Source organism: Heterodontus francisci, chromosome 40 (assembly GCF_036365525.1).
Source record: "Heterodontus francisci isolate sHetFra1 chromosome 40, sHetFra1.hap1, whole genome shotgun sequence".
NCBI classification, from domain to species: domain Eukaryota; kingdom Metazoa; phylum Chordata; class Chondrichthyes; order Heterodontiformes; family Heterodontidae; genus Heterodontus; species Heterodontus francisci.
The window spans coordinates 7,553,138-7,577,319 of NC_090410.1; the positions used below are offsets into that span (position 1 = coordinate 7,553,138).

The 24,182-nt window shown below is 45.8% G+C and overlaps 1 protein-coding gene across 1 annotated transcript in view; it reads right to left on the minus strand.

Moving 5' to 3' along the window:
• LOC137353036 (protein phosphatase 1 regulatory subunit 37-like) overlaps positions 1-23,510 on the minus strand; it is a 46,091-nt gene extending 22,581 nt beyond the window's left edge. The window contains exons 1-7 of the mRNA XM_068018963.1: positions 21,302-23,510; positions 11,581-11,678; positions 5,971-6,016; positions 5,370-5,470; positions 4,516-4,635; positions 3,500-3,650; positions 1,268-1,423 (exon numbers count right to left, since the gene is read on the minus strand). Coding sequence (XP_067875064.1) covers positions 1,268-1,423; positions 3,500-3,650; positions 4,516-4,635; positions 5,370-5,470; positions 5,971-6,016; positions 11,581-11,678; positions 21,302-23,162 — 2,533 coding nt within the window. The 5' untranslated portion in view covers positions 23,163-23,510. The remainder of the gene's footprint in view (positions 1-1,267; positions 1,424-3,499; positions 3,651-4,515; positions 4,636-5,369; positions 5,471-5,970; positions 6,017-11,580; positions 11,679-21,301) is intronic.
• Positions 23,511-24,182: the final 672 nt, after the last annotated feature.

A 24,182-nucleotide genomic window follows, 5' to 3' on the forward strand; every position in this document is an offset into this window, starting at 1 on the left:
AGGTATGTTGGCAAACAGTCCTGCACTTCGGAGGTCTATCCATGGTCATTTTTCCTTTCGCCTTTCCTGAAGGCTCTGATTCTCACTCGGGCTGGGTTCCAGGTCAGTCATTGGTACCTTATCCAAGCAGTCATTATATACATTCCCTACTACTCTGAATGGCTCAGTGCTACACTGGGCAGTGCCTTTAACCATAGACAACGAAGCAGCGGGTGAATGAAATTTTACTTTTTTTTAAAATATTACCTCTTTGTAGTTTGTGAATCAGTCAACACTATAAACAGACTAAAGGTGCATTTAGACTATAACAGCAGCATCAAAGCAAAGAGATTTTGCTCCATCCGATGCCGCATTTATTTACTTATTCGTTCATGGGAGTCGGAACCTGAACGGACAACAGAAGAGCTGCACCAAAACTAGTGCAATATCCAACTCAATATACATTACAGTGGCATCATTCTGGGATGAGAGGACTGTCCAATGAGGACAGACTAAGTAGATTAGGCCTATATTTCCTCAAATTTAGATGAATGAAAAGTGATCTAACTGCAACATATAAAATTCTGAATGGGTAGACACTGAGAAAATGTTTCCTTCGGCTGGGGAACCTAGACAGTCTTAGAATTTGGGGTCGGCCATTTAGGACTGAGGTGAGGAGATGTTTCTTTACTCAAAGGGTTGTGAATCTTTGGAATTCTCTACCCCAGACAGCTGTGGATGCTCAGTCGTTGAAAATATTCAAGACAGAGATTGACAGATTTTTGTATACTAAGGGAATGAAGGCATATGGGGATTATGCAGGAAGGTGGAGTTGAGGCAGAAGATCAGACATGACCATACTGAATGGTGGAGCAGGTTCGAAGGGCCAAATGGCCTACTCCTACTCCAATTTCTTATGTTATGTTCTACAAGGATTACTAGGGATGTGCAGTAAATGCCGGACTTCACGGCAACACTCACCTCCCAAGAACGAATTTATAAAATGGTACAAATATTCCCATGGAACCCAATGATGCCCTGTCCATTCAATTCAATAAACTAGGAGAAAAATGACAAACTAAGAGAAAGAATCGGGTGCTTTGCACCAACTTTGGACAGCCAACATAGCCCGAGTGTAGTTACCCTGTAGTACTCCGTCACCCGTTTCATAAACCTGGATCTATAGTGGAACCTGATTATTTGGGTGTAAGAACGACATACTGATAAATCGGCTAACACAAAGTTGACTTCAGAGAGGTGAGTGTAGGAGAGGAAACATGCTGCATACCTGAGTCTAGAATATGGTTGTTGCGCAGGTCCATCAGTTGGATAGTGCAGTTGAACTTTAGGAGGTTGCCCAGCTGCGCTGAGTCCTGTAGTCCATTCAATTTGTTATCGGCTAGAAACAGTTCTCGCAGTGTCATGTTCATCTTCAACGCGGTTGCTGCCGTGAGGAATAACAGGCACACAGTAAGACATGGGATATGTGGACAACAATGGTACGTTGCCCTACGACATAACTGCGAGGTTTTGCTAATCTGCCTTTTGAATGCCATGAGCCGAAATACTTTATTTTCCTGGGAATCAGGACTTTTATCTTTGAGGAAGGATCGAGGAAGCTGGGTTTGTTTTCTGTGAAACAGGGGTGATCTGATTGACGTTCTCAAGATTATGAAGGGAACCTCTCAAGCTGATCTGGGCAAATAGTTCATTATGGACCAGAGAAGACAGTTAAAAATTGACAGTGAGAAGAGAACGTCAAGGGGACAAAAAAAAAATCATTGAGGGCTCCCAATGCTAGTAAGTACAAGGCCAGTATAGTGTGGAGGTCAAGTGAGTACAGGTCTGGGCTCGGCTGTGATATTGCCCCAATGTAATAGCCTCTCAACACACGTCCAGGCTCATGCATGTACAGTAGTTGAGCCACACACAGTAGGAATGACCTAGGTTTGAAGCCTAGGTTACGCTGGGCTGACGTCAACTGGGGCAGTGGCCTCTATGAGCATGGCTAGGGAGCAGAAGAATATATCAAACTAGGACTCCTGCTTCTGATCAGTATTGAGCGATCTCAGCTCCTTGTGTTAACATAAAGCAAGAAAAGCATCACTTACGATGCTGCCCTCCATGCTATGCCACCATCCCCCACCCCACACGCAGACTCAGGCAGACTGTTGAAACTCACACATTTACTGTCTTGGGTCACATGTGAAAAATTACAACAAGAGGATAACTGGGGTCCATGGGACTGCACCCCAACAACAGTCTGGATCGTCAGATGAGGGAAGGAAATCATCAAAAGACCAAAAAATATAACCGAGGCAAAATGATTTTGTTGCAATAAAGCTGCAAGGTCATCTGTTCTAAGAAATAACAATTAATCAGAAGAATAAGTGAATGACGGTCAAAGAGTGGGCAAAAATGAACAATGCACCAATCAATCTAGACAATGCTGCATTTTAAGTGCATCCTTAAACTGACATTCCGCAGTCATATAAATACTCTTGGTTAGGAAACCTAAAAGCGAATTGCAACTGAAGGAGTGGCCACGTTACTGCTGTCCCACTGAAACCGAGGATTGAGATCTATACGGCCTCAGTTGTACAATGGCCATCATATAGTCCAGTAAACCATTGGGGTTTACCTCAATAGTTCCAGAATCATTTACAAAGCTTCAATTTTATGTCGCCGCTACTCTGTGCTCCAGTGTAACTGAAGGGCATTTGTGGTGTCAGCTTTGCCCTGTTGGTAGCACTCACCTCTAAGTTGCAGTTAGGAGTTCAGATCCCAGTCCAAGACTTGAAAACATAATGTAGGCTGGCACTCCAGTGCACTACTGAAGGAGTGCTGCACTGTCAGGGGTGCCGTTCTTTGGATAAGATGTTAAAGCAAGGCTCTGTATGTTTGTTCCAGTGGATATTAAAGATCTCAGGACACTAACTAACATTCTTCCCTCCATTATGGATTAAAACTGGTCATTCATCGCATGACTGCTGCAGGGAACTTCCTGTGCTCAAAATGGTTGCTGTATTGACAACACTCACTGAATTTTGAAATAATCCTTTGCATAGAAGCATTTTGAGATGTTTTATCCAGCATTATGTAAGCGCAAATCTTTCCTTCATTAAAACATTAGCTGATGGTACAAGAACTAGAGGACACAGATTTGAGGTTTTGGGCAAGGGATGTGGCGGGGTGGGGGGGGGGGGGGGGAGGGGGGGGAAATGTGAGGAGAGGTTTTTTACATAGCAAGTGGTAATGACCTGAAAGTCGCTGCCTATGAGCGTAGTGGAAGTGGAGACAATCAATGATTTCAAAAAAAATTGGTTGGGCACTTGAAGGAAATAAACTTGCAGGGCTACGTGAATAGAGCGGGGGAATGGGACTGACTGGATTGCTCTACAGAAAGCTGGCATGGGCTTGATGGGCTGAATGGACTCCTTCTGTGCCATAATTACTCTATGACTCTAAGACCCAGGACCCCCACTCCCTGTGCAAACTATTACTGAATATGACTTCTTACCCAAGAGCATGAGCGGTCGGCCAGATAAGCTGGCATTTTCCAGATGGAGTACCACGAGGCTGCTGCTGATCCGCAAAGCCCGAGCTACAAAGGGTGCAGAGTGATCGAGCAGAGGTGTGTTCCTTGCATCCAGGTACTGTAGGCAGCTGGTCTGCAACAAAGAACAACAACATTCAACAGGAGGAGATCAACAAGAACTGTTCAATACAGCGAGGGATGCCTGAACGTACTAACGTAATGCAATAAGAGTTCTTTTTTTAAAAACAAGTACTTGCAAATGATCAGCCACAGAACAACAGAAGTCACTTCCGAACACAGGCAAACAAAACTTCTCCACACACAGTTCAAGATGAATCAAATCACTTGCCATTCACGCCCAGTGTACACCATCCACCATTCTGGGCTGTATAGTTCAGTATTCCACAGCTATAAACTTGTCAACCAAGCCATCGGGAAGCACTCAACAGTTTAATTTAATTGAACCCATTTAATGCTAAGGCCCCAGATGCAGTTCTCCCACTGCCTAAGGTAACCAGTAGACAGCAGGCTAGCTTAGAGTTCAATGACCTTTTTTTGTGCAAGCTGCGCTCAGCATTCTCTTTTGGTTTTGTTTTGGTTGAACTGCTGATTGGGTGACTGAAGTGGGTATTGTGAAATTGAGAGATGACTCAGCAAGTCTATGCACTGACTTGACCAGCCACACGGATCAATAGGTCCCAGTTCCAATTGTCATGACGTTGCTCAATTAGCTGGGCTGGAGTCATGCTTTGATTGGTTTCGGCATCCTGGCTTGGGAGGGGAATATCAGGGGCATCTGGTTTTGTGCTACATCAAGTGATGTCATTATCCTTGCGATCTCTGGAGATTGGGGAGGGGGGTATGGGGGGAGGGGGGTATGGGGGGGGGAGATGGTACGGTCTTGCCTATGGGGGAATAAAGGGGAAGGAATTTAACAAAGTAAACAGCAAAGTTGCAAACAGCCCACAGGCCAAATGACAATAAGGAATCACACATACCTTCCTCATCATGTGAGCTGCAGCCTGCCATCCTCGAGTCCCGATGTGTTTATTAAATGAGATGTTGAGCTGAGTGGCCGACTCATAATATTCTATCATATCAAACAATGCTGAAGCACCCTGATGAAAGAAAACAGTAAGTAAACAATTGTTTGGAAAGTCTGTACAATTTTGATAAAACAAACATTGGGACACTCACTTTACATTATTGGGGTAATGTTTTTGAATTCCACATGTACCCTCAGCGACGCGAGAGTATTAGAGAACAGACGAGAACACACTCACTATTATAAATAACATGGTTCTAAGGGAGGGTCGGACTAGAAACATGAACTTTTCTCTCTCATGCTGTCTTGAGCTGCTAATTTTTATTCAGGATTAGAGTAACTCCTGTGGCCTTGCTCACTGGCAATCTGACATGAGACCATATCCCAGCAGCAATCCAGAAAGTTAGAGTAATGGTTAGCTGCTAGCTTGACAATGAATTTTTGTGGACTATTTAGTGCTTAGGCCAACACAACCAAGAACCAGTACTGTCCATGATGTCTACATCCAGCTGGAGTCTCTGAGTACATAGTACAAGGGAGCCACAGTATTTAGCAGCACAAAGACAGAGGTTCAATCCACCATGTGCCAGCTGACTAGGCAAGGATCCATCCAAACTGGCACTGGCATAAACAATACCAAGATATGTGTTGTTTAAATTGTCACTAATTCAAATATATAAATCAGTTAAAACCTGACCTCAAATATGCAGTGTAACCATGGCATTCATGTATAAAACATCTAGGAAGACAGCAGGGAGGCGAAAATCCAAAATGTCAAAATATAATATATATCTTTAAGTAGCTCACATCTTCATCCAGGTTGGTCGCCTCCAAATCCACCAGCTTGAACTGGACACGTTTGAAAACCTCTTCCAAGGCCTCAGAAGCTTTGTAGTCCAGTTTCTCACCTGTAAAAGAAAGGAAACTGCTTTTGAATAAACTCAAGGGTTTAATAAACTGATCAGGCTCATCCATCCTCAATTCTGACATCAATCTCGCTAATTTAATCTGCAATAGGTTTACTTATATGCGCACAGCCTTTCATTTGCTGCATTTTTTCATCTAACTTTCTGGATTGCTGCTGGGATATGGTCCCTTGGGTCCTTCAAAGAAGGGTCACTGACCCGAAACGTTAACTCTGCTTCTCTTTTCACAGATGCTGCCAGACCTGCTGAGTGGTTCCAGCATTTCTTGTTTTTATTTCAGATTTCCAGCATCCGCAGTATTTTCCTTTTATTTAAGCTTATGTGAGTATCTTGTATGCTGCCAGTTTCAAAAAGGTTTTCTGTAGATGCCCCATCTTAGAATGTCACTGCAGTTACCTCAAGTCCCTGTATTTTGTGTCCTGGAAATGTCCTCTCCACTATCATCCCAGGGTTCACAATAAACATTTTAGTATCAGCCTTACCTTTTAGATCCAGACAGTCCAACCTCTGTGACAGTTCCGTAAACTCCTACAAAACAGGAAATATTACCAATAATTACCTGCAAAACCAACAACAACTTGCATTTATATAATGCCTTTAACGTAGTAAAGCGTCCCAAGAGACTTTACAAGAGCAAACAAAATTTGACACCAGGCCACATTAGATGATGTTGGGACAGGTGTCCAAAGAATGGTCAAAGAACTAGGTTCTAAGCAACGTCTTAAAAGGAGAGAGAGGTGGAGAGGCAGAGAATTCCAGAGATTAGGGCTACTGAGGGCAAGGCTGCCAATAGTGCAGCAATTAAAATTGGGGATGCACCAGAGACCAGAGTTGGATCTCACAGGATTGTAGGGCTGGAAGAGGTTAGACATAGGGAGGGAGGAGGTCATGGAAGGGTTTAAAAACAAGGGTGAGAATTTTAAAATTGAGGCGTTACTAGGAGCCAATGTAGGTCAGTGAGCCCAAGGGATATTAGGTGAAAGGGACTTGGTGCCAGTTAGGATATAGAGTTTTGGATGAGCTTAATTTTACATATGGTGCAAGATGGAAAGCTGCCTAGGAGTGTGTTGGAGTAGTCAAATCTAGAAGTGACAAAGGCATAGATAAGAGTTTTAGCAGATGAGCCGAGGCAGGGGCGAAGTCAGGCAATGTTAGAGGTGAAAGTAGGTGGTCTTGGTTAACATGACTGCTTGTAACAATCTAATTTTCACTGAACTTTGAGGTCTGACAGCAGTCTCACAATATCCCTATGTGCCAATGGGTCTATAACGGAGGCCTAAATTTTTTTTCTTCTTTCCAAAATATACTTTATTCGTAAAAAACTGTTAAAAAATGCATTACAAAACAGTCCAAAAACAGTCAACAATACAAACAGTGCAAAAGAAATCAGTTTCCTTCAATACAGGAGTGAGTTGCCTCACAACCCTTCCATTTCATTTTACCTGCCATGTACTTTTTGCAGAAAACAAATATTTTCTGGATACAGCCCGAGGGGTTTTCCATGGATCCAGCCCCTCAGTTCACTTTGGTGACACAGCGGTCTTTCCCCATTGAGCCTTTGCCGTGGCTGCCCCAAGCTTTAGTGTGTCCCTCAGCACGTAGTCCTGGACCTTGGAATGTGCCAGTCTGCAACATTCGGTCGTGGACAACTCTTTGCACCGGAAGACCAGCACGTTTTGGGCAGATTAAAGGGCACCTTTCACCGAATTGATAGTCCTCCAGCAGCAGTTGATGCTTATCTCGGTGTGCGTCCCTGGGAACAGCCCATAAAGCACAGACTCCTGTGTTACAGAGCTGCTTGGGATGAACCTCGACAAAAACCACTGCATCTCTTAGTTGTCAATATTTGACAGGCAACTTCCCAACCCCTGCTTGTTAGCTCCTCTTGCTGAACCAGTCAAGAATGGAGATGCTCCTTAAGGACATTGGAGGTGGGAGTTTGTCTCAAACTGATATTTAAGTTTTCTGAAGCATTCAGTAATATTAAGATTCTCCAGCCCAGAGATTGGCCAGATGAGCTATTGAGATACTATGCTAACACTATTTGAGCTTTTCGTTACTAGATACAATACAGCATTCAGAGTTCAATCCCCCTCGACTTTGATTCAGTTATTCATTGATCAAAGACATCTGGCAAAAGACAATGGCGGTCTGCTGCACTAAATGAACAAGGGCATCAAAAGGAAAAGGCAAATTTTTTCCTTTCGCAACCTCAAGACGTCCCAAAGCAATTATGTAATTTTTTTGATGTAGTCACTCTTGTAACATGAGGAAATATTACAGCCAATATGCACACAGCAAGGTCCCACAAATCATGAGATTGCCCATTTTAGTGATGTTGGTTGGGGGATAAACATGTAAAGAAAAACTTGCATTTATATAGCACCTTTCACGACCACAGGGAGAATTCACCTACTTTTCTTCACACAGTGATATGGAATCCTTCAAGAGACAGTAGACACAGCTACAGGTTAACGTCTCACCTGAAAGACGATCCCTGCGACAGTACAGGATACTGTAGTGTCAGTCTAGATTATGCGCTTGAGTCTCCGGAATGGGGCTTGAATCTGCAATCTGCCTTAAGAGGGGAGAGTGCTATCACTGAGCCACGGTTAAAATCTGGCCACAAAGTCTAAAAGGGACATACTGAGGTCAAACAGACGGTTGAAATTTTCCCCCAAATAGGCAGCTGCTTGTAAAACACTAGCTCCTCCTCTTGGAGTGAAGGCAGGTTATCGAAGCCAAGCTGACTCACTCAAATAAAAAGCGTTCATATGTAATTTGCTGCTACTTGAGGAGTATATTACAGCCAACTATAATGGATTCTCCCTGCCTCAGTGGGTCGCACTCTCGCCTCTGAATCAGGTGGTGGAGGATTCAAGTCCCACTTCACAGATTTGAACACAAAATCTAGGCTGACACTCCAGTGCAGTACTGACAGACTGCTACACTGTCAGTGGTGCCGTCTTCCAAACAAGACATTAAACTCAGGTTCTGTCTGTCTCTCAGGTGGACATAAAAACAGCACGATTTGAAAGAAGAGCAGGAGGGAGCTCTTTTTGGTATCCTGGCCAATATTTATCCGTCAACCACTATCACAAAAAAACACAGGTCGTCTGGTCATCACCTTGCTGTTTGTGGGAGCGTACTGTGTGCAAATTGGCTGCCACTTTTCCCACATTACGACAGTGACTACACTTCAAAAGTGCGTCACTGGTTGTAACACATTTTGGGATATCCTGAGGTTGTGAAAGGTGCTATAGAAATGCAAGTTCTTTCTTTTATCTGATTTTTTTTTTGTTATCTATTGTAATGAGTCCAGATTAAATTTTCAAATCATACTAACGAGAAAGTTGCTGACCGCATCCCACGTTTGTGCTAAATTAGCCGACATTAACTTGGGGAGCAACAATTGGATTCGGTGCCTTTAGAAAGAGCGGGCAGCCAGGTGGGGAACAAACCAGAGTTGTGAACAAGGGTATGGGCAGGATCACACACTCAGTTGTGCCACTCCCTGCAATGCCGTTACTTGTGAATTGCACTCACGTGAGGAATGGCTACTTGGGTAAGGCATCTGGGACAGCAACCAGCTATAGATTTGTAGCCCTCAAGAGTTAACACCATTCAAGGACGGGGTAAGCGAGAGAGAATAAGACAGTATAAAGATCACCACTTAACAAAGGAGTATTTAACAGTTGCATGATGGAAACTCAGGGTTTGGCTGTAGCGTAAGCAGTCATGTCAGGGGACAGGAATTTGACAGACTCTCATCAGCGGGATGCTGATGCAACAGGCAGAATGTCACACCATACTGTCAAAGTGACTACAATGAGACGTGCCCCTTTACAGAGCAGCTCCTAAATTCCACAGGAAACTGACAACAGAGACAGACACAGATTCTGCTGGTTAAGGGGAAGGAAAGCGAGGGAAAAAAACCCTTGAAAAGTCCGTTAGATTATACCTGTTACTCAGTAGCAGACATCAAGAAGAAGTCTGACGTGTTGTGGCTCACGGAGCTAGTCATAATTCAGAACTTTGAAAACACTTTAAAAACACATTTATTACAGAAGATCAGCCGTGATCTGAATGAAGGGAGGAGCAGGCTCGAGAGGTCGAATGGCCTGCTCCTGTTTATGTTATTATTTTTCCCTCCTGTGCACACCAAAGGTCTGCTGTTATAGATGTTTCCACACCCTTCTTCAAGTGTAAGTGTACACAGTGAGTCCCAACAGTCTATTCAATTGCAGGGGCATCAGAGCCAAGCCTGACCTTGTCCTCCCAATGTATGCATGTGCAGACTTTCCATCAAGCAAGACTGCACAGGGAACAGAAGTAGCAATCCTGGCTGTTCATTTTCCCTCGCTGAACCAAAGGTTTGAAGCCAGTTACAGGGCCCTTGCCTTAGATAAGCAACGCAATCCAGTCCAGCAATTGAACCTGGGGCACTGCTGGTCTGTAAGGTCCAATACCACAATCCAGATTGTACTTACCAGCTGAACCACTGAAGTTTACAGTACAGAAGGAGCCATAAAGCCCATCATGTCTGTGCTATTGTTTTGCTATACTGCCCTGCTGTCTCCTCATAGACCTGTACCTGCCTCTATTGCAAATATTTATCCAGTCTTTCTTTTTCTGTCTCAACCGATCCCTGTAGCAATGTGTCCCGTGCTCCAATATCACTCGGCGCTAAAGATATTTCTCCTAACCACTGTGCGGGACAGTCACAGGACCATGCTTTGCTATCAGTGGAGCCACAACTCTGTATAAGTCAGCATCTTCAAGAGAATACGGGAAAAAAAAGTGTAAAGAAAACGCACTAAATCAAGATCAATTTGCACAAGATGGGCACAGCCTGGAACTTGACTTGACTGGGAGTAGAGCAAACAGTCTCTTTAAATGCAGGACTGCCAAGCGCAATACTTCACTGGAGCTGGGACAAACCCATATTTACAGTTGTTGTGTCAATAGAACACCCCAGATACCTGGGACATGTAAATAACACTGCAGACAGTCACTGATAACATGTGAGTAGCAATCAACTGCGTGCTCTGTTAAACACGGATAAGGGACAGAACTGCAAATATGCATTGCCTGAAAAGGCTTTGAGAAATGAATAGGGCTGTACCTGACCTGTTGCAGCACCCAGAAGCTAAAAGGTAGCCAAGCAGCCAATTTGAGTGGGTACTGAAAGCTTGGCACAGTTGTTATCCAAATCACATCAACCAGATGATACGTGGCTCACTAGCCCTGCCCAAAACCCTAATGCAGTGACACGGAGTTTCTCAACAAAGCCTTTTGATTTCCCAGCTTACCAGAGAACTGTAGATGGGGGGGGGGTGGGGGCGGGGTCTCTGTGCTAGATCGAAACAGAGTTAACTGGCATTTCCAAAACACGGTGCCACAGGAGGGTGGGGCTTAAGTTTCACATGCATTTTCCAGCCCTGCTAGGAAATGCAAGCTTCCCAGCCTCTAGTTTTCTCCCCGATTCTCTCCTTCGCCAGGGCTATAATTCCACTGGTATTCACGACCTCCAGTATCCTTCTCAAGTGGAGAACCTGGAGAGTGAAGTTTAGTAGGATGTTCGATCATAGAGGGTATTACAGCTCAATTTAATCCTGTCCTCACTCAATGCCCACACATTTCACTCTCCATCACCAGTCACTGGACAGTGATCAGTGGCAGAGACCATGGTTGATTTTTGCTTTCCTTAGTCCAGGGCCATTTCTAACCTCTGTAATGCCATCCCCACTGAGATCAGCTGACTCAGTACAAACCTGGCAATCAAACCTGGGACGTACCGGTCCACACAACTGCTGGCGGTCAGTTTGTTCGCTGAACTATTGTGGGATCAACTTGCCGAAATGAAGTACACTTGATCAGGTTAGATCAGTAAATTATGCAGCAAGTAAAACTGACCTAAGTAAAAAAGCTGCCAGATGAACCAAGCTGAACTGGGCTAAACCATCAATAGATGAAATACAATATGCCCACTCCCTACAACAGAACGTGCATTATCCTGCTTGACAGCGCTATCATTTAAAAAAAGAAAGACTCCCACCATGGATGACTATGCTCTGAAAGTTCAGCCTTACTTGGATCTGTTTGAGGAGCTTGTTAATCGGTTTGCAGTTCAGCTTCTGGCAGGCCATCTTGTAGGCAGCAATGATCTCCTCTACCGTTACATTCTGGGCTGAAAGACAACAAACATTTCTGCATCACAACATAAACTCAGCAACTGGCGCAACGGATAAAGCAAATCATTTCACTGAGTTTGTACACTCAAGTGTGGAGCAAGAATTGTTTAAATTTGCAATGTCGTTACCCAACTAAAGCACAGCCAAAAACCAATGCCTGACCATATCTGCAGGCACATTTACTTCTTATTTTTACACTAATTTTCTCTGCCAGGGCAAGTCCTCCATAAATCACAGGCCAGTACAGCAGGAGACTATTCGGCCCATCAAGTCCATGTCAGCTCTTTCGGAGAGCAATCCAGTTAGTCCCGCTCTGTCGTTCTTTCCCAATATCCCTGCAAATCTTTCTCCTTCAAGTATTTATCCAATTGTTTTCTGAAAGCTACCTTTGAATCTGTATCCACTGCCCTATCAGGCTGTGCATTCCAAATCCTAACCACTTGGTTAAAAAAAAAAGTTTTTCCTCATGTCGCCTCTGGTTCCTTTGCCAATCAAACCTACCCCCCACCCCCCAACTCCGTAAAGAGATTGATTTCTTCATGGGGAGTGCTATGGAAGCCCAGCCCCTTTCAGTACCTCACCCAAGAGTTCATTATTCACATGTGAACCTTGGCCATAAGTGCAGGCTGCAAGATATTCAACCATTGCATGATATCACAATCAAACCCAATTCTGTTCTTATCCAACGTGCACAAATAGGCATTTGCCCAACAGAGTTCAACAGTCAGTGTTCCTCTTCCTAACCCAGAGCTACTGGGGGTAATTTGTCACACTGCCCTGGCTGAGATCAGCTTGCTCATCACAGAAACCCGGGTACCAAACCTGGGTCTGTCCAGCTCAGCACTGGGGAGCTCTTGTGGGAATGTTAAATCTAAGAGTGTGGGCTCAGGCAGTGATTGCACAGAGAATTAGCTCTGCCAAGTAAGGCCACTAACTCTGAACATTTTTCTTGAAACAAAGATTATATGGAGTTTGAAACTCATCATCTCTGGCCCTGTGAACTAAGATAAGAACGTTGGATGGGAGGGTAAAAATTGAGACTTCCCCACAGAAGCATGCCCACCCTAACAAGATCATTCTGCGGTAACAATGGTCTCAGCATTAAGCAGCAACTCCATTGGTGGTAACAGATGTGCTGTGACACATAGCACAATGCCTATGGGAGCTGAATCATGTTCTAAATGGATATACCAATGAACAAAAAAAGACCTTAATTCACATAGCATCCCAGCTCATCTAACCAGAGGACCCTAAGGCACTTCAAATGCAACAAGTTACTCTGAACTGTGATAACTGTGAAATGGGCAACAAGAAGCCACTTTCCACACAACAAAATCTGGTTTTAGTTGTGTTAGTTAAGGTGACCGAGGGAAGATGGCTTCCACCGCGGGTTTGCGTCTCTCGCTCCAGAATAGCAAATTGCTGCCAGATCTGGCCGCCCGGCACCGGCCTCGGTCCCGACCGGGAACCGCTGCTGTTGTCACCTCCATCCACCGGGCTGGGGAGAAAGGACAGGTTTTGGAAAGGATGATTACAGACAAGTCAGATTTGTTGGGCGACAGAAAGAAGTAAATGAAAGCTTTGCCATTGATTTAATAGCTGAGGTCCCAGTAACCGAGGTTACAGATAGAGTGGTTTCATGCGATGGTGGTGGCGCAGCCCCATCCTAAGGTGTACATAAACTTGGATAAAGACACAAAAGTCGGAACATGTGGTTTCTCGTGGACTTAGTTTTAAGCAGACACATCATTGAGAGGAACCATTTGGAATCTCCTAACTTTCTTCCTCAAACTGTTATACTTATCGTTTCTTCTCTTTTCTGTCCCCATCTGCATGGTTATATCGCGTGTGCATGCTAGCGTGGGCGCGTCATATATCAGTAGGCGTGAACTGTATTAGATTTTAAGTTTAAGGTTTAATAAATTTCATCTTTCGTCTTTAAACCAAAGAAAGCCTGTTTGTGCTCATTTCTTTGCCTTATAGTTGGAAAGTTGTGAACAAGGATTCACAAAAGGGGAGCTCAAAACACAGTGCGTTTAAAATTTAACCCTGTTACCATAAGACCAGGTAAAGACAGCAAAGGACCCCCTAGACACATTGCTCACCTGGTCGTAACAAAAGGAACAGGTTTCAAGGACGCAACACAATTTCAGGGGTCAACATCTCCTCTGAGGGAGGGAAGAATCATCTTTGATCCACCTCTCAAACAGATGGCTAAAAGATTTTACTTCTGCCTGAACAGACAGTATTTATTAAAAATATTGTATTTATTTGTAGAACCCTTCCTTTATAGCAGAATATTTTCCTGTAGACCCTTGCGGAACTGCCTCACTTATATATTTATCTGGTCACATCACTGCATTTTCTATTCCTCACCAATGCCCCCACTCCAAAATTCTGGAAAGACTGCAGGTACAGTGAGTACAGTCTGTCTGTCCCAGTTTCTGAATGTGTGTAATGTGCAGTTGATGGATTAAGATTTTCCATGTGCAAATTGTAGCTGCCTTGTGCCACGTGACCTCACTGGAGCTGTGTGGTTCACAGCAGTTTCACAAGACAGAGCTCACAGGAAACTGTGACTGAGGTCTGAAAGTGTCGGACGAGGGTTCACATCCATGCATGCCTGCACATCAGGTATCTGGTCCAATGGTCCAAACGCAGCTCCTCCCTAAAACCTCAGTGCGTTGAAATCGAAACTCAGCACATCATCTCCTACTTTAACTTATTCTTCCCTGTGGCCTCGTACTGTGGAACCCCATATCAGCCTCTGTCTCCCCTTCCTCCTACTCAGTTGAACACGGTTTCCTGATTTACTATCTTCTCCACATTTCAACCGTGGAAGTGCACTGTGGGGCTCCAGGCAAGACAAATCGAAATTAAACAACTCACTGTCTAGCCGGTTGAAAAGCGGCATTGGCAGAGTTTTGAAAGAAGGCCACTTGCTCCACTGGCTGCTGACACAGGATATCGAAGGGAAGGGGCATGAGGGCTTGAAATGCAAGTGAAAGGGGTGTGGCACTGCATGCAGAAAGGTGCCAATCAATCCCCTGCCTGAACTGAGTGTGCCAATCTCAGTTGGGCATCTCAATATCTCCAGCCTAGAAAACCAGTCAGGGCTTCTTGTACCTGATTGCTGCCCTATGCCCACTGTTGGGAAGTACAGACATATATGTGGATGCCAGTTGAGGACAGGATCAGCCTTGGCACTGATCCCGCACACACAGAATAACCTGACAGCACACATCTGTTACGCTCGCCTGTGAAAAATGTCCACTCGCGTTGCGGATGGCAGAGCAGCCATCAACAGAGGAATGGTACACCTGCAGGAGTCAGCATCTTCAGGACAAAGGAGGAGACATTTTGAAATGGGGTTTCTCGAATTCTTATGTTTGTTCCTGAAATGGAAACAGTAAAACAAACTGGCATGGGATGTACCGCCATGAAATTCATTTCTCAGTTTCTCCTAACGCACTGTACATTTCCACCAAGGATGCCAAATTTATAAATGCTTTCAAACTGGAGAAACTCTGTCTGCTTACACCTAACATCTGACTGGATGACTTCACCTATCTGGCTGGCATTACTGTAACATAAAACTAATTTGATGGTAGCCAGTATTGAAGTACCAATAAGCATTACACCTGCAACTATCAACAATCAAGAATTTGTTTAGCAACGAAGTGGGCAAGCCGGACTAGCAAGAATATTCATATCGGAGTGTACTACAGTTGACTACCTATGTAGGAAATAGTGAAATCTGCCTTAAGAAGTCAACAAAACAAACTTCAACAAAGCTATGTGCTTACAGATTGACCTGCCTCAGCTCATCCTCTGCTGAAACCTTCATCCATGCCTTTGTTACCTCTAGACTGCACTATTCCGACGCTCTCCTGGCTGGCCTTTCATCTCTATCCCACTTAAACCTGTGCTCATCTAAAACTCTGCTGCCCGTATCTTAATCACACCAAGTCTCATTCACCCATCACCCTTGTGTTCGCTGACCTACACTAGCCCCCAGTCTAAGACTCGTTTTCAAATCCCTCCAATGGTCACACCTCTCGCCATCTCTGTAACCTCCTCCAGCCCTGCAATCCCTCCGGGATATCTGTGTTCCTCCAATTCTGGACTCTGGAGCACCCCCGTTTTTTAAAACGCTCCACCATTGCCTGGGCCCCAATTCTGGAATTCCCTCCCTAAACCTCCCCACCTCTTTTTCCTCCTTTAAGATGCTCCTTAAAGTCTGTTTGATCATCTGTCCTGATATCTCCTTGAGTGGCTCGGTTTCAAATATGCTTCGATTAATAATACCCTTGTTCAGCGCCTTGTGATGTTTTACTGTGTTAAGGACACTATATAACTGCAAGCTGTTTTTGTTCAGTGACCACCCTTTGCTTTCCTCGAAGTCAGCGGTCAATAATCACTGCATGGAAAGAGGGAGGAGACTGTCAGTCAGTAAACATTTCCACAGGGCCTGTACTGTGCTGTACTGTTCTATGTTCAATCTGGTACACGGAGACATACGGATTAGGAAGGTTCCAGGTTCGATATCTGGCCGGTGCGGAGCTACCTTATATGAGGTGAAGCAGCAACAGGAGACCAAAACAAGCCTGACTCAGTGATCAAAAAGACTCTCGGGCGAAGAAAATCAGCCAGCTTGACTTTCTGCTCCTGATCATTGCCTGGTGATATCCCCCCCCACCCCGCTGTGTGAATACTAGGTGAGCACAAATAGCACTGTCCACGCTCAACGGATAAATAACCACCTAATGAGGTACAATGAGGTAATGAGCCCAGACATGCTGTCAGCACCTTGGGGAACAGGAGAAAACAAAATGGGGAAAGTACTTTCCCTCGCATGCACATTCCCTTTCAACACTGCCGGTACACTGTTGAGGTAGTAAAGTTGACAACCCTGTAAAACTGTGATACTGTTTTGTTTTAATTTACACCATCACTAGGAAATGTCACTTCTGTTTCTCAGCATTGGCTGTTATCTTGGTGCCTCTCCCACCCTCGTGTTCAAAAGCCGAGTGGGGTAAAATGAAATGAATCTATAGCACAAGATTATACTGGGGTTCTGATGAAGGGTCACTGACCTGAAACATTAACTCTGCTTCTCTCTCCACAGATGCTGTCAGACCTTGAGTATTTCCAGCAATTATTGTTTTTATTTCAGATTTCCAGCATCTGCAGTATTTTGCTTTTATTATACCGGGCTGCTGGAAGAACTAGTCTTTTTTTTAAACCACGTAACTGCATAAAATACAAGCATGAATGAAGACCTCCACATGTAACAGCTTCACAAAATATGACAATACTTTGGGAATCTAATTGAAAAAGGTAATTTCTTTTCTTTTTAAAGTGTCACTGATTGGCCAATAAGACCAGATCACAGGCTGACAAACTTCAGCCAGAACAGTAACTGGACAAGGCTATTTGCCTCAGTGCCCTCACACCCCCCTCCCCTTCCCCATAACCACCATTCAAGGGAAAAGAATATCAGTCAGGGTTCCCAGTCCTCACCACAACACAGTGGCCCTGGCTGGAAAGAGTGCATTTGTGGAGATCCAACGAGGACAGAATTGGGCTGGATTATGAAAGCACTCACAGACGAACAGCCTTTCAACACTCACTGTCCTAGACCCAAATGCACGTGGGGAGGCAGAGGGCTGCTGGCCCTCATGATGCCTTATCCCAGTAAATAATGGAGTTGAGGGGACAAACTGGGGATGCAATCGCAGCCTTCCATTCACGTCCTCTATCTAGCTAACTGCTATATTGCACCATTGCTATTAATAGGGATACTGTTGCTGGCGAAACGATGTAAGAAATTGCTGATAATGGTGCAGCAATTTGTGAGATCTTTTCACAACCTCAGTAAGAGCAACTATAATAACAATGCACCATGTTAAAGGTGCTATATAAATGCACAATGTCCCAAATCACTTCACAGGTCCAATACAGGACAATTTGACACCGAGCCACATAAGGAGATAATAGGACAGGTGATCAAATACTTAGTCAAAAAGGTTTTAAGCACTGTCTTAAAGGAGGAAAGAGAGGTGGAGAAGCTTTGTGGGGCAGAGCGAATTCCAGAGCATAAAGCCCAGGCATAGCTTTTTTTTTTTTAATTCCTTCATGGGATTTTGGCATCCCTGGCTCGGCCAAAACTTGCTGCCCATCCCTAACTGCCCTAGGGAAGGCAGTGCCTTCTTGAACCGTTACAGTCCATGTTGTGCAGATACACCCAGTGCTGTTAGGAAGGGAGTTCCAGGATTTTGACCCGTGACAGTGAAGGAACAGTGATATATTTCCAAGTCAAGATGATGATTGGCTTGGAGGGGAACTTGCAGGTTGTTGTGTTCCCATGTGTCTGCTGCCCTTGTCCTTCTAGTTGGTAGAGGTCGTGTGTTTGGAAGGTGCTGGCGAAGGAGCCTTGGTGAGTTGCTGCAGTGCATCTTGTAGATGGTACACACTGCTGCCACTGTGTGTCGGTAGTGAAGGGAGTGAATGTTGAAGGTGGTGGATGGGGTGCCAATCAAGCGGGCTGCTTTGCCCTGGATGGTGTCGAGCTTCTTGAGTGTTGTTGGAGCTGCACCCATCCAGGCAAGTGGAGAGTATTCCATCACACTCCTGACTTGTGCCTTGTCGATGGTGGACAGGCTTTGGGGAGTCAGGAGGTGAATTACTCGACACAGCATTTCCAGCCTCTGACCTACTCTTGTAGCCACAGTATTTATATGGCTGGTACAGTTCAGTTTCTGGTCAATGGTGACCCCCAGGATGTTGATTGTGGAGGATTCAGCGATCGTAATGTCGTTGAATTTCAAGGGAAGATGGTTAGATTCTCTCTTGTTGGAGATGGTTATTGCCTGGCACTTAAGTGGCAAGTAATATCCACGCCACACATCAGCCAAGGCCTGAATGCTGTCCAGCCCTTGCTGCATATTGGCAGAGATTGCTTCAGTATCTCAGGCGCTGCGAATGGTATTGCACACTGTGCAATCATCAGCAAACAACCCCATTTCTGAACTTATGATTGAACGAACGTCATTAATGAAGCAGCTGAAGATGGTTGCGCCTAGAACACTACTCTGAGGAACTCCTGCAGTGATGTCCTGGGGCTGAGATGACTGGCCTCCAACAACCACAACCATCTTACTTTGTGCTAGGTATGGTTGCAAATGCTTCAGCCTTGCCTTTTGCATTGATGTGCTGGGTTCCCCCATCGTTGAGGATGGGGATATTTGTGGAGCCTCCTCCTCCCGTCAGTTGTTTAATTGTCCACCACCATTCACGACTGGATATGGCAGGACTGCAGCGCTTTGATCTGATCCATTGTTTGTGGGATCGCTTAGCTCTGTCTAGCGCATGCTGCTTCTGCTGTTTGGCATGCAGTAGTCCCATGTTGTAACTTCACCAGGTTGACACCTCATTTTTAGGTCTGGTGCAGCTCCTGGCATGTCTTCCTACACTCTTCATTGAACCAGGGTTGGTCCCCAGGCTTGATGGTAATGGTAGAGTGGAGGATATGCTGGGCCATGAGGTTACAGATTGTGGTTGAGTACAATTCTGCTGCTGCTAATGGTCCACAGCGCCTCATGGATGCCCAGTTTTGAGTTGCTAGATCTGTCTGAATCTATCCCATCTAGCATGGTGGTAGTGCCACACAACACGATGGAGGGTATCCTCAATGTGAAGACAGAACTTCCTCTTTATGAGGACTGTGCGGTGGTCACTCCTACCTATATTGTCACGGACAGATGCATCTGTGACAGGAAGATTGGTCCAGTAGGATTTTCCCTCTTGTTGGTTCCCTCACCCCCTGCCGCAGGCCCAGTCTGGCAGATATGTCCTGTAGGACTCGGCCAGCTCGGCTGTCAAACAGGAGGGATAAAAATCGCAGATGCACAAGAGGTCAGAATTGGAGGAGCGCAGAGAGCTCAGAGGGTTGCAGGGCTGGACGAGGTTAGCGATAGTGTTGGGCCAGGGAGGAATTAAAAAACAAGGATGAAAGTTTTAAAATCGAGGCGTTGCTGGACCGGTAGCCAATGCTGGTCAGCGAGCACAGGGGTGATAGGGGAACGGGACTTGGTGCGAGTTAAGACAAGGGCAGCAGAGTTTTAGATGAGCTGAAGTCTATGTATGGTGCAAGGTGGGAGGCCACAAGGACAGCATTGGAATAACGGACCGAGAAGTAACAGGTATGGAGAAGGATTTCAGCAGCAGATGAGCCGAGACAAGGGCAGAGGGCAACGTTACAAAGGTGGAAGTCAACAGTCTTGGTGATGAGAGGGGATACCAAGTTGGAAGCTCAGCTCAGGGTCAAATACAACGCCAAGGCTGTGAACAGTCTGGTTTAGTCTCAAGACAGAAAATCTCTTTTCCCTTTTAATTTACTGTGTATTTTCTGTTTTTATCCAGTTATCTGCATTGTAATACATGTGAGCAGCTGTTGGTTGAAGACCGATTTGTGCTCAGGTATGACACCCACACTCCATGCCCCAGAGTTTTAATTGTACAGCAACACTCACTGGCCTCACGCATCAAGCGCGACCAACTAGTTGAGGGACCCCAAAGCCATCCAACACCTTGGAACTGTTCCCCATTAAAAGCTTGTGCTTTCAGGAAAGTAGGAATTCTGATTTCTACAAAACCTGGAGTGCAGGCTTGCTCGAAGCCTCCCACAAACATAACACTGCCTCTTCACTAGGAAACCAGTGAGTGCAGCCCAATCCTTTTGACATCCTAGCCTCACAGCGATGGAGGTGGGATCGGGGACACTGTATATTGTCGGGTCTCTTTCTCTCTCTCTCTCGTGGACACACACACACTCTTACTTGTCTGCCCCTCACTGTTGACTTGAGGTTTTTTTTGTATAAATACGGAGTACTGACAACATTAAGATGATGTAACTTAGCCCAATGGAACAAACAGAACATTAACAAGAGCTCAATGTCTTTTCCAAGTAAAAAGGATCAATTGGGGGCAACCACTACTTAATCTCCCAAGAAAATCTTAATCAAATTGTTTTGTCCAATCGATCCAGATAAGGAGTAAACATTAAGCGCAATAAAAAACATTGCACTCCCACCCTTTTCATCCTACAGACACCAACTTATTCTAGTGCAAAGACACAAGACACCCCCCTAGTATCTCACCCAAGTGTTTGCTCTTTATCCATGAGACAAGCAGTGTCAGCAGTCTATTTGACCATGGTGGGCATCACAGCTACACTTGATCCTGCCCTCGCTTGACATATGGGAAATCAACGGGCGCGCAGGACTAGGACAACTGCTCACATGGAACATAAAACACAAACACGACCTGCTTCTGTGTCGCAACTTGCAAGACATCCACGCACTTCCCAGCAGGACAGTGATTTAAAGTGGGAATTCAGGCCGATTTCTCCCTTTCTTAGACCAGGGGCATCGAGGGGAATTGTAGCAGCCTCTGCTGCCACTGTCTTTGATAGCAGGTGACTCAGCACAATTAATACCAAATGAGACGTGTACATTACCAACAGGAACACTAACGTATTAACCCACGAGACTTGTGAAGAGAGAATCAAGCTTGCTGCAGAAATTAAATTGGAAAACAACATATATCTGAGCTTTACCATGTCTCCAAGGGTCTTTAGGCTCTACTGCTCCAGAGACGATGGCCTCGTCCGAGGGAAAGGTTACCCGTTTCACGCATTGCTTCACCCGGCCATCCACTGAGGGCGAGAGCAAGGTGGAATCACTGGCCTGGTCTGGAGTGGAGGGAATCAATGCAAGTGGATGGGTGATGTCCTGTCCAAGAGGGGAGAGCAAATCCAAACGCATTTGAGGGGAGGCAGAATGCTCAGAGCAACTGTCACATGCTGAAGTGGACGTCTGCAGCTCGTCAGTGCTTGCTGCCGTAAGCAATGGCCCATCGGTGTCTGATTCAGTTCCCCTGCACTCGTTCCCCAGCTGGAGGTCTGCGGTGCTCTCCAATTCCAAAATCAATTTATAATTCTCTTTACTCTGGTTGACATCTTGCTCCTCAACAGTCTGTCCAGTTGTGTTCTTATCTGCCTCCTGCACCGCAGTCAATTCTGAGTTTGGGCAGTTTCCCTCATTGCCCATTTCTTTGCTTCCACCTCTGCTTGTCTTTTGCTCTTGTTTCTGCAGCGTTTCAATTTTCACCTCCTGCAGCCTTGCCTCTGTTGACACATACTGTGTGAATTTGTCTCTCATTTGCACTGCAGACATGTTCTTCTTTCGTCCCTTTTCTTCCAGTGTCTCCGTTTCAAGGCAGCTTTCCTCCACTGTGCATTGCTTCTCCCCACGACCGACCCCAGGCAGATGGAGCTCCATGCTTATCCCTTCCTCTTTTCCCCCTTCTGCAGTTTTCGCTGTCGGCACATCCTTGCCTCCATCACCGTCTTTCCCTTGTTCTTGATGTATTCCTCCCTTTGATGTTCTCTTTAGTTCCTGTGTGGAGACACTGTTTCCTGTCACATACTCTCCATCCTCTGATGCCAGCCCGTTTCTCCCAACCTCCATGTAGCTTTCACTCTCAGCTACTAACACAAATGCTCTCTCCTGCGCCTGCTCTTCCTCAGAGTCTGCTTTTGTCTCATTTTCGAACACACAATCACCTGTTCCCCCTCTCACACTTTTCCCATTGTGCGCACGAACGATCTCTTCCTCAGCTTCAATTACTCCCAATCTGCTGTTAACCACAATCCCAGTCTGGTTATCAATTATCTCCATGTCACTCTGGCATGGATGGTCTCCACTTCCCGGGCTATACTCTTCGTCCTCTCCTGGGGTATCATTACCCTGACTGTGGCAGTTGCCCACTCCCAGATTAGTGCTATTCTCCTGCTGGTGGGGTCCGCCTCTCCCTCCAGGGCTATGACTGAACTCTGTCTCTCCCTGATCAGCCTCTTCTGGGGTATCATTACCCTGACTATGGCAGTTGCTCACTCCCAGGTCAGTACTATTCTCTCGCTGGCAGAATTGTTCTCCCTTTAGGGGGGTATTACCAACCTCCATCTCTCCCAGGACATTATTATCCTGACTGTGACAATATCCCACTCCCTGGTTAGTATTATTCACTTGCTGGTGTCCCAGTGTATTATTAGCCTGACTATAGCAGTCACTCGCTCCCAGATCTGTATTATTCCCTAGCTGGTAGGGTTGGTCTCCCTTTAGAGGGGTATGACCAATCTCCGTCTCTCCCAGGGTATTATTATGCTGTCTATGGCAGTTACTCACTCCCAGGTCAGTATTATTCTCTAGCTGGTCTCCTAGGTCAGTATTATCAGGCTGGCTGTGGTTAAAGCCTCCCTGGAGCTGGGAATCAGCCTCTCCCAGGGTATTATTATGCTGTCTATGGCAGTTATTCACTCCCAGGTCAGTATTACTCTCCTGCTGGTCTCCCAGGTCAGTATTATTCTCTAGCGGACAGAGTCGGTCTCTTCCTCCAGGGCTGTTCCTCATCTCCATCCCTCCCTGGAGCTGGGGATAGACCTGTCTCGGTCTATTGCCCCTCTCCCCTCCCCTCTGGCTGCGGGTTAAAGCCTCCCTGGGCCCGGGGTCCCGGCTCTGATCTCCCCGCCTGTGGGCCCCTCTCCCGCCGGCTCACTCACTAACTGAGCCCCCGGTTTCCTCCCCTCACAGGCCCTGGGCTTACTCCTGGGGCTCGAGTTACCGCCTCCCGGGCCCCTGCCTTCCCTCGTCCGCCTCCATCCCCAAGAGCTGCCCACAACCCGATGCCGATCCCTCCGCTGCTCTGACTAATCGAATCGATTGTTGTCGGTGAGCGAGGGGGAGGGGAGATGGGGAAGCGGAACTGCCTACCTCAACTCTCGGCCGCACATTCGTCAAAATCAGAAAAAAAAACAGATCAACAGATAAAACGCCCTGCCCTCCCGCCTCCGTCCCAATCCCCGGCATTTAATCCCCGTTTATTTCCATTCCCATTCCCACTCTCAATTCTTTACGCCAGAAAACCGTGTCCCAGCGTGGCGAATATGCCGACTGGTTTTACTCCGCTTCCTCCCGGCTGCCATTTTGGAAAAAAAAAATCAGGTAAACACAACCAGCGGTTGCCAACCCCTCCCGGGCTGCCCGGGAGTCTCCAGGGTTGAAAGGTCAATCTCCCCAAGGGCCCTGCAGAGAGATCATTTCAGCAAGCTTTTTTTTAAAGTGCTGTATTTTTTAATAAAAAATATTCTTTCAACTCTTACATTTATTGGTTATAAAAAGTATTAAAAGGGATGGAAGGCTTTTCACCTAGCATTTATAGCACACTGTCAGCCATGACTCACTGGGTAACATTATCGCCTCTTAGGTCAGATTCAAGTCAGAAGAGACTTGTGTACAAAAATCTAGCCTGACAGTTGGAGTGAGGGAGTGCTGCACTGTCGGAGATGTTGTCTTTTAGATGAGGTGTTAAACTGCGACCCTGGGGCGTAATGATACTATTTCAAAGAAGAGCAGGGGAGTTCTCCCTGGTGTCCTGGC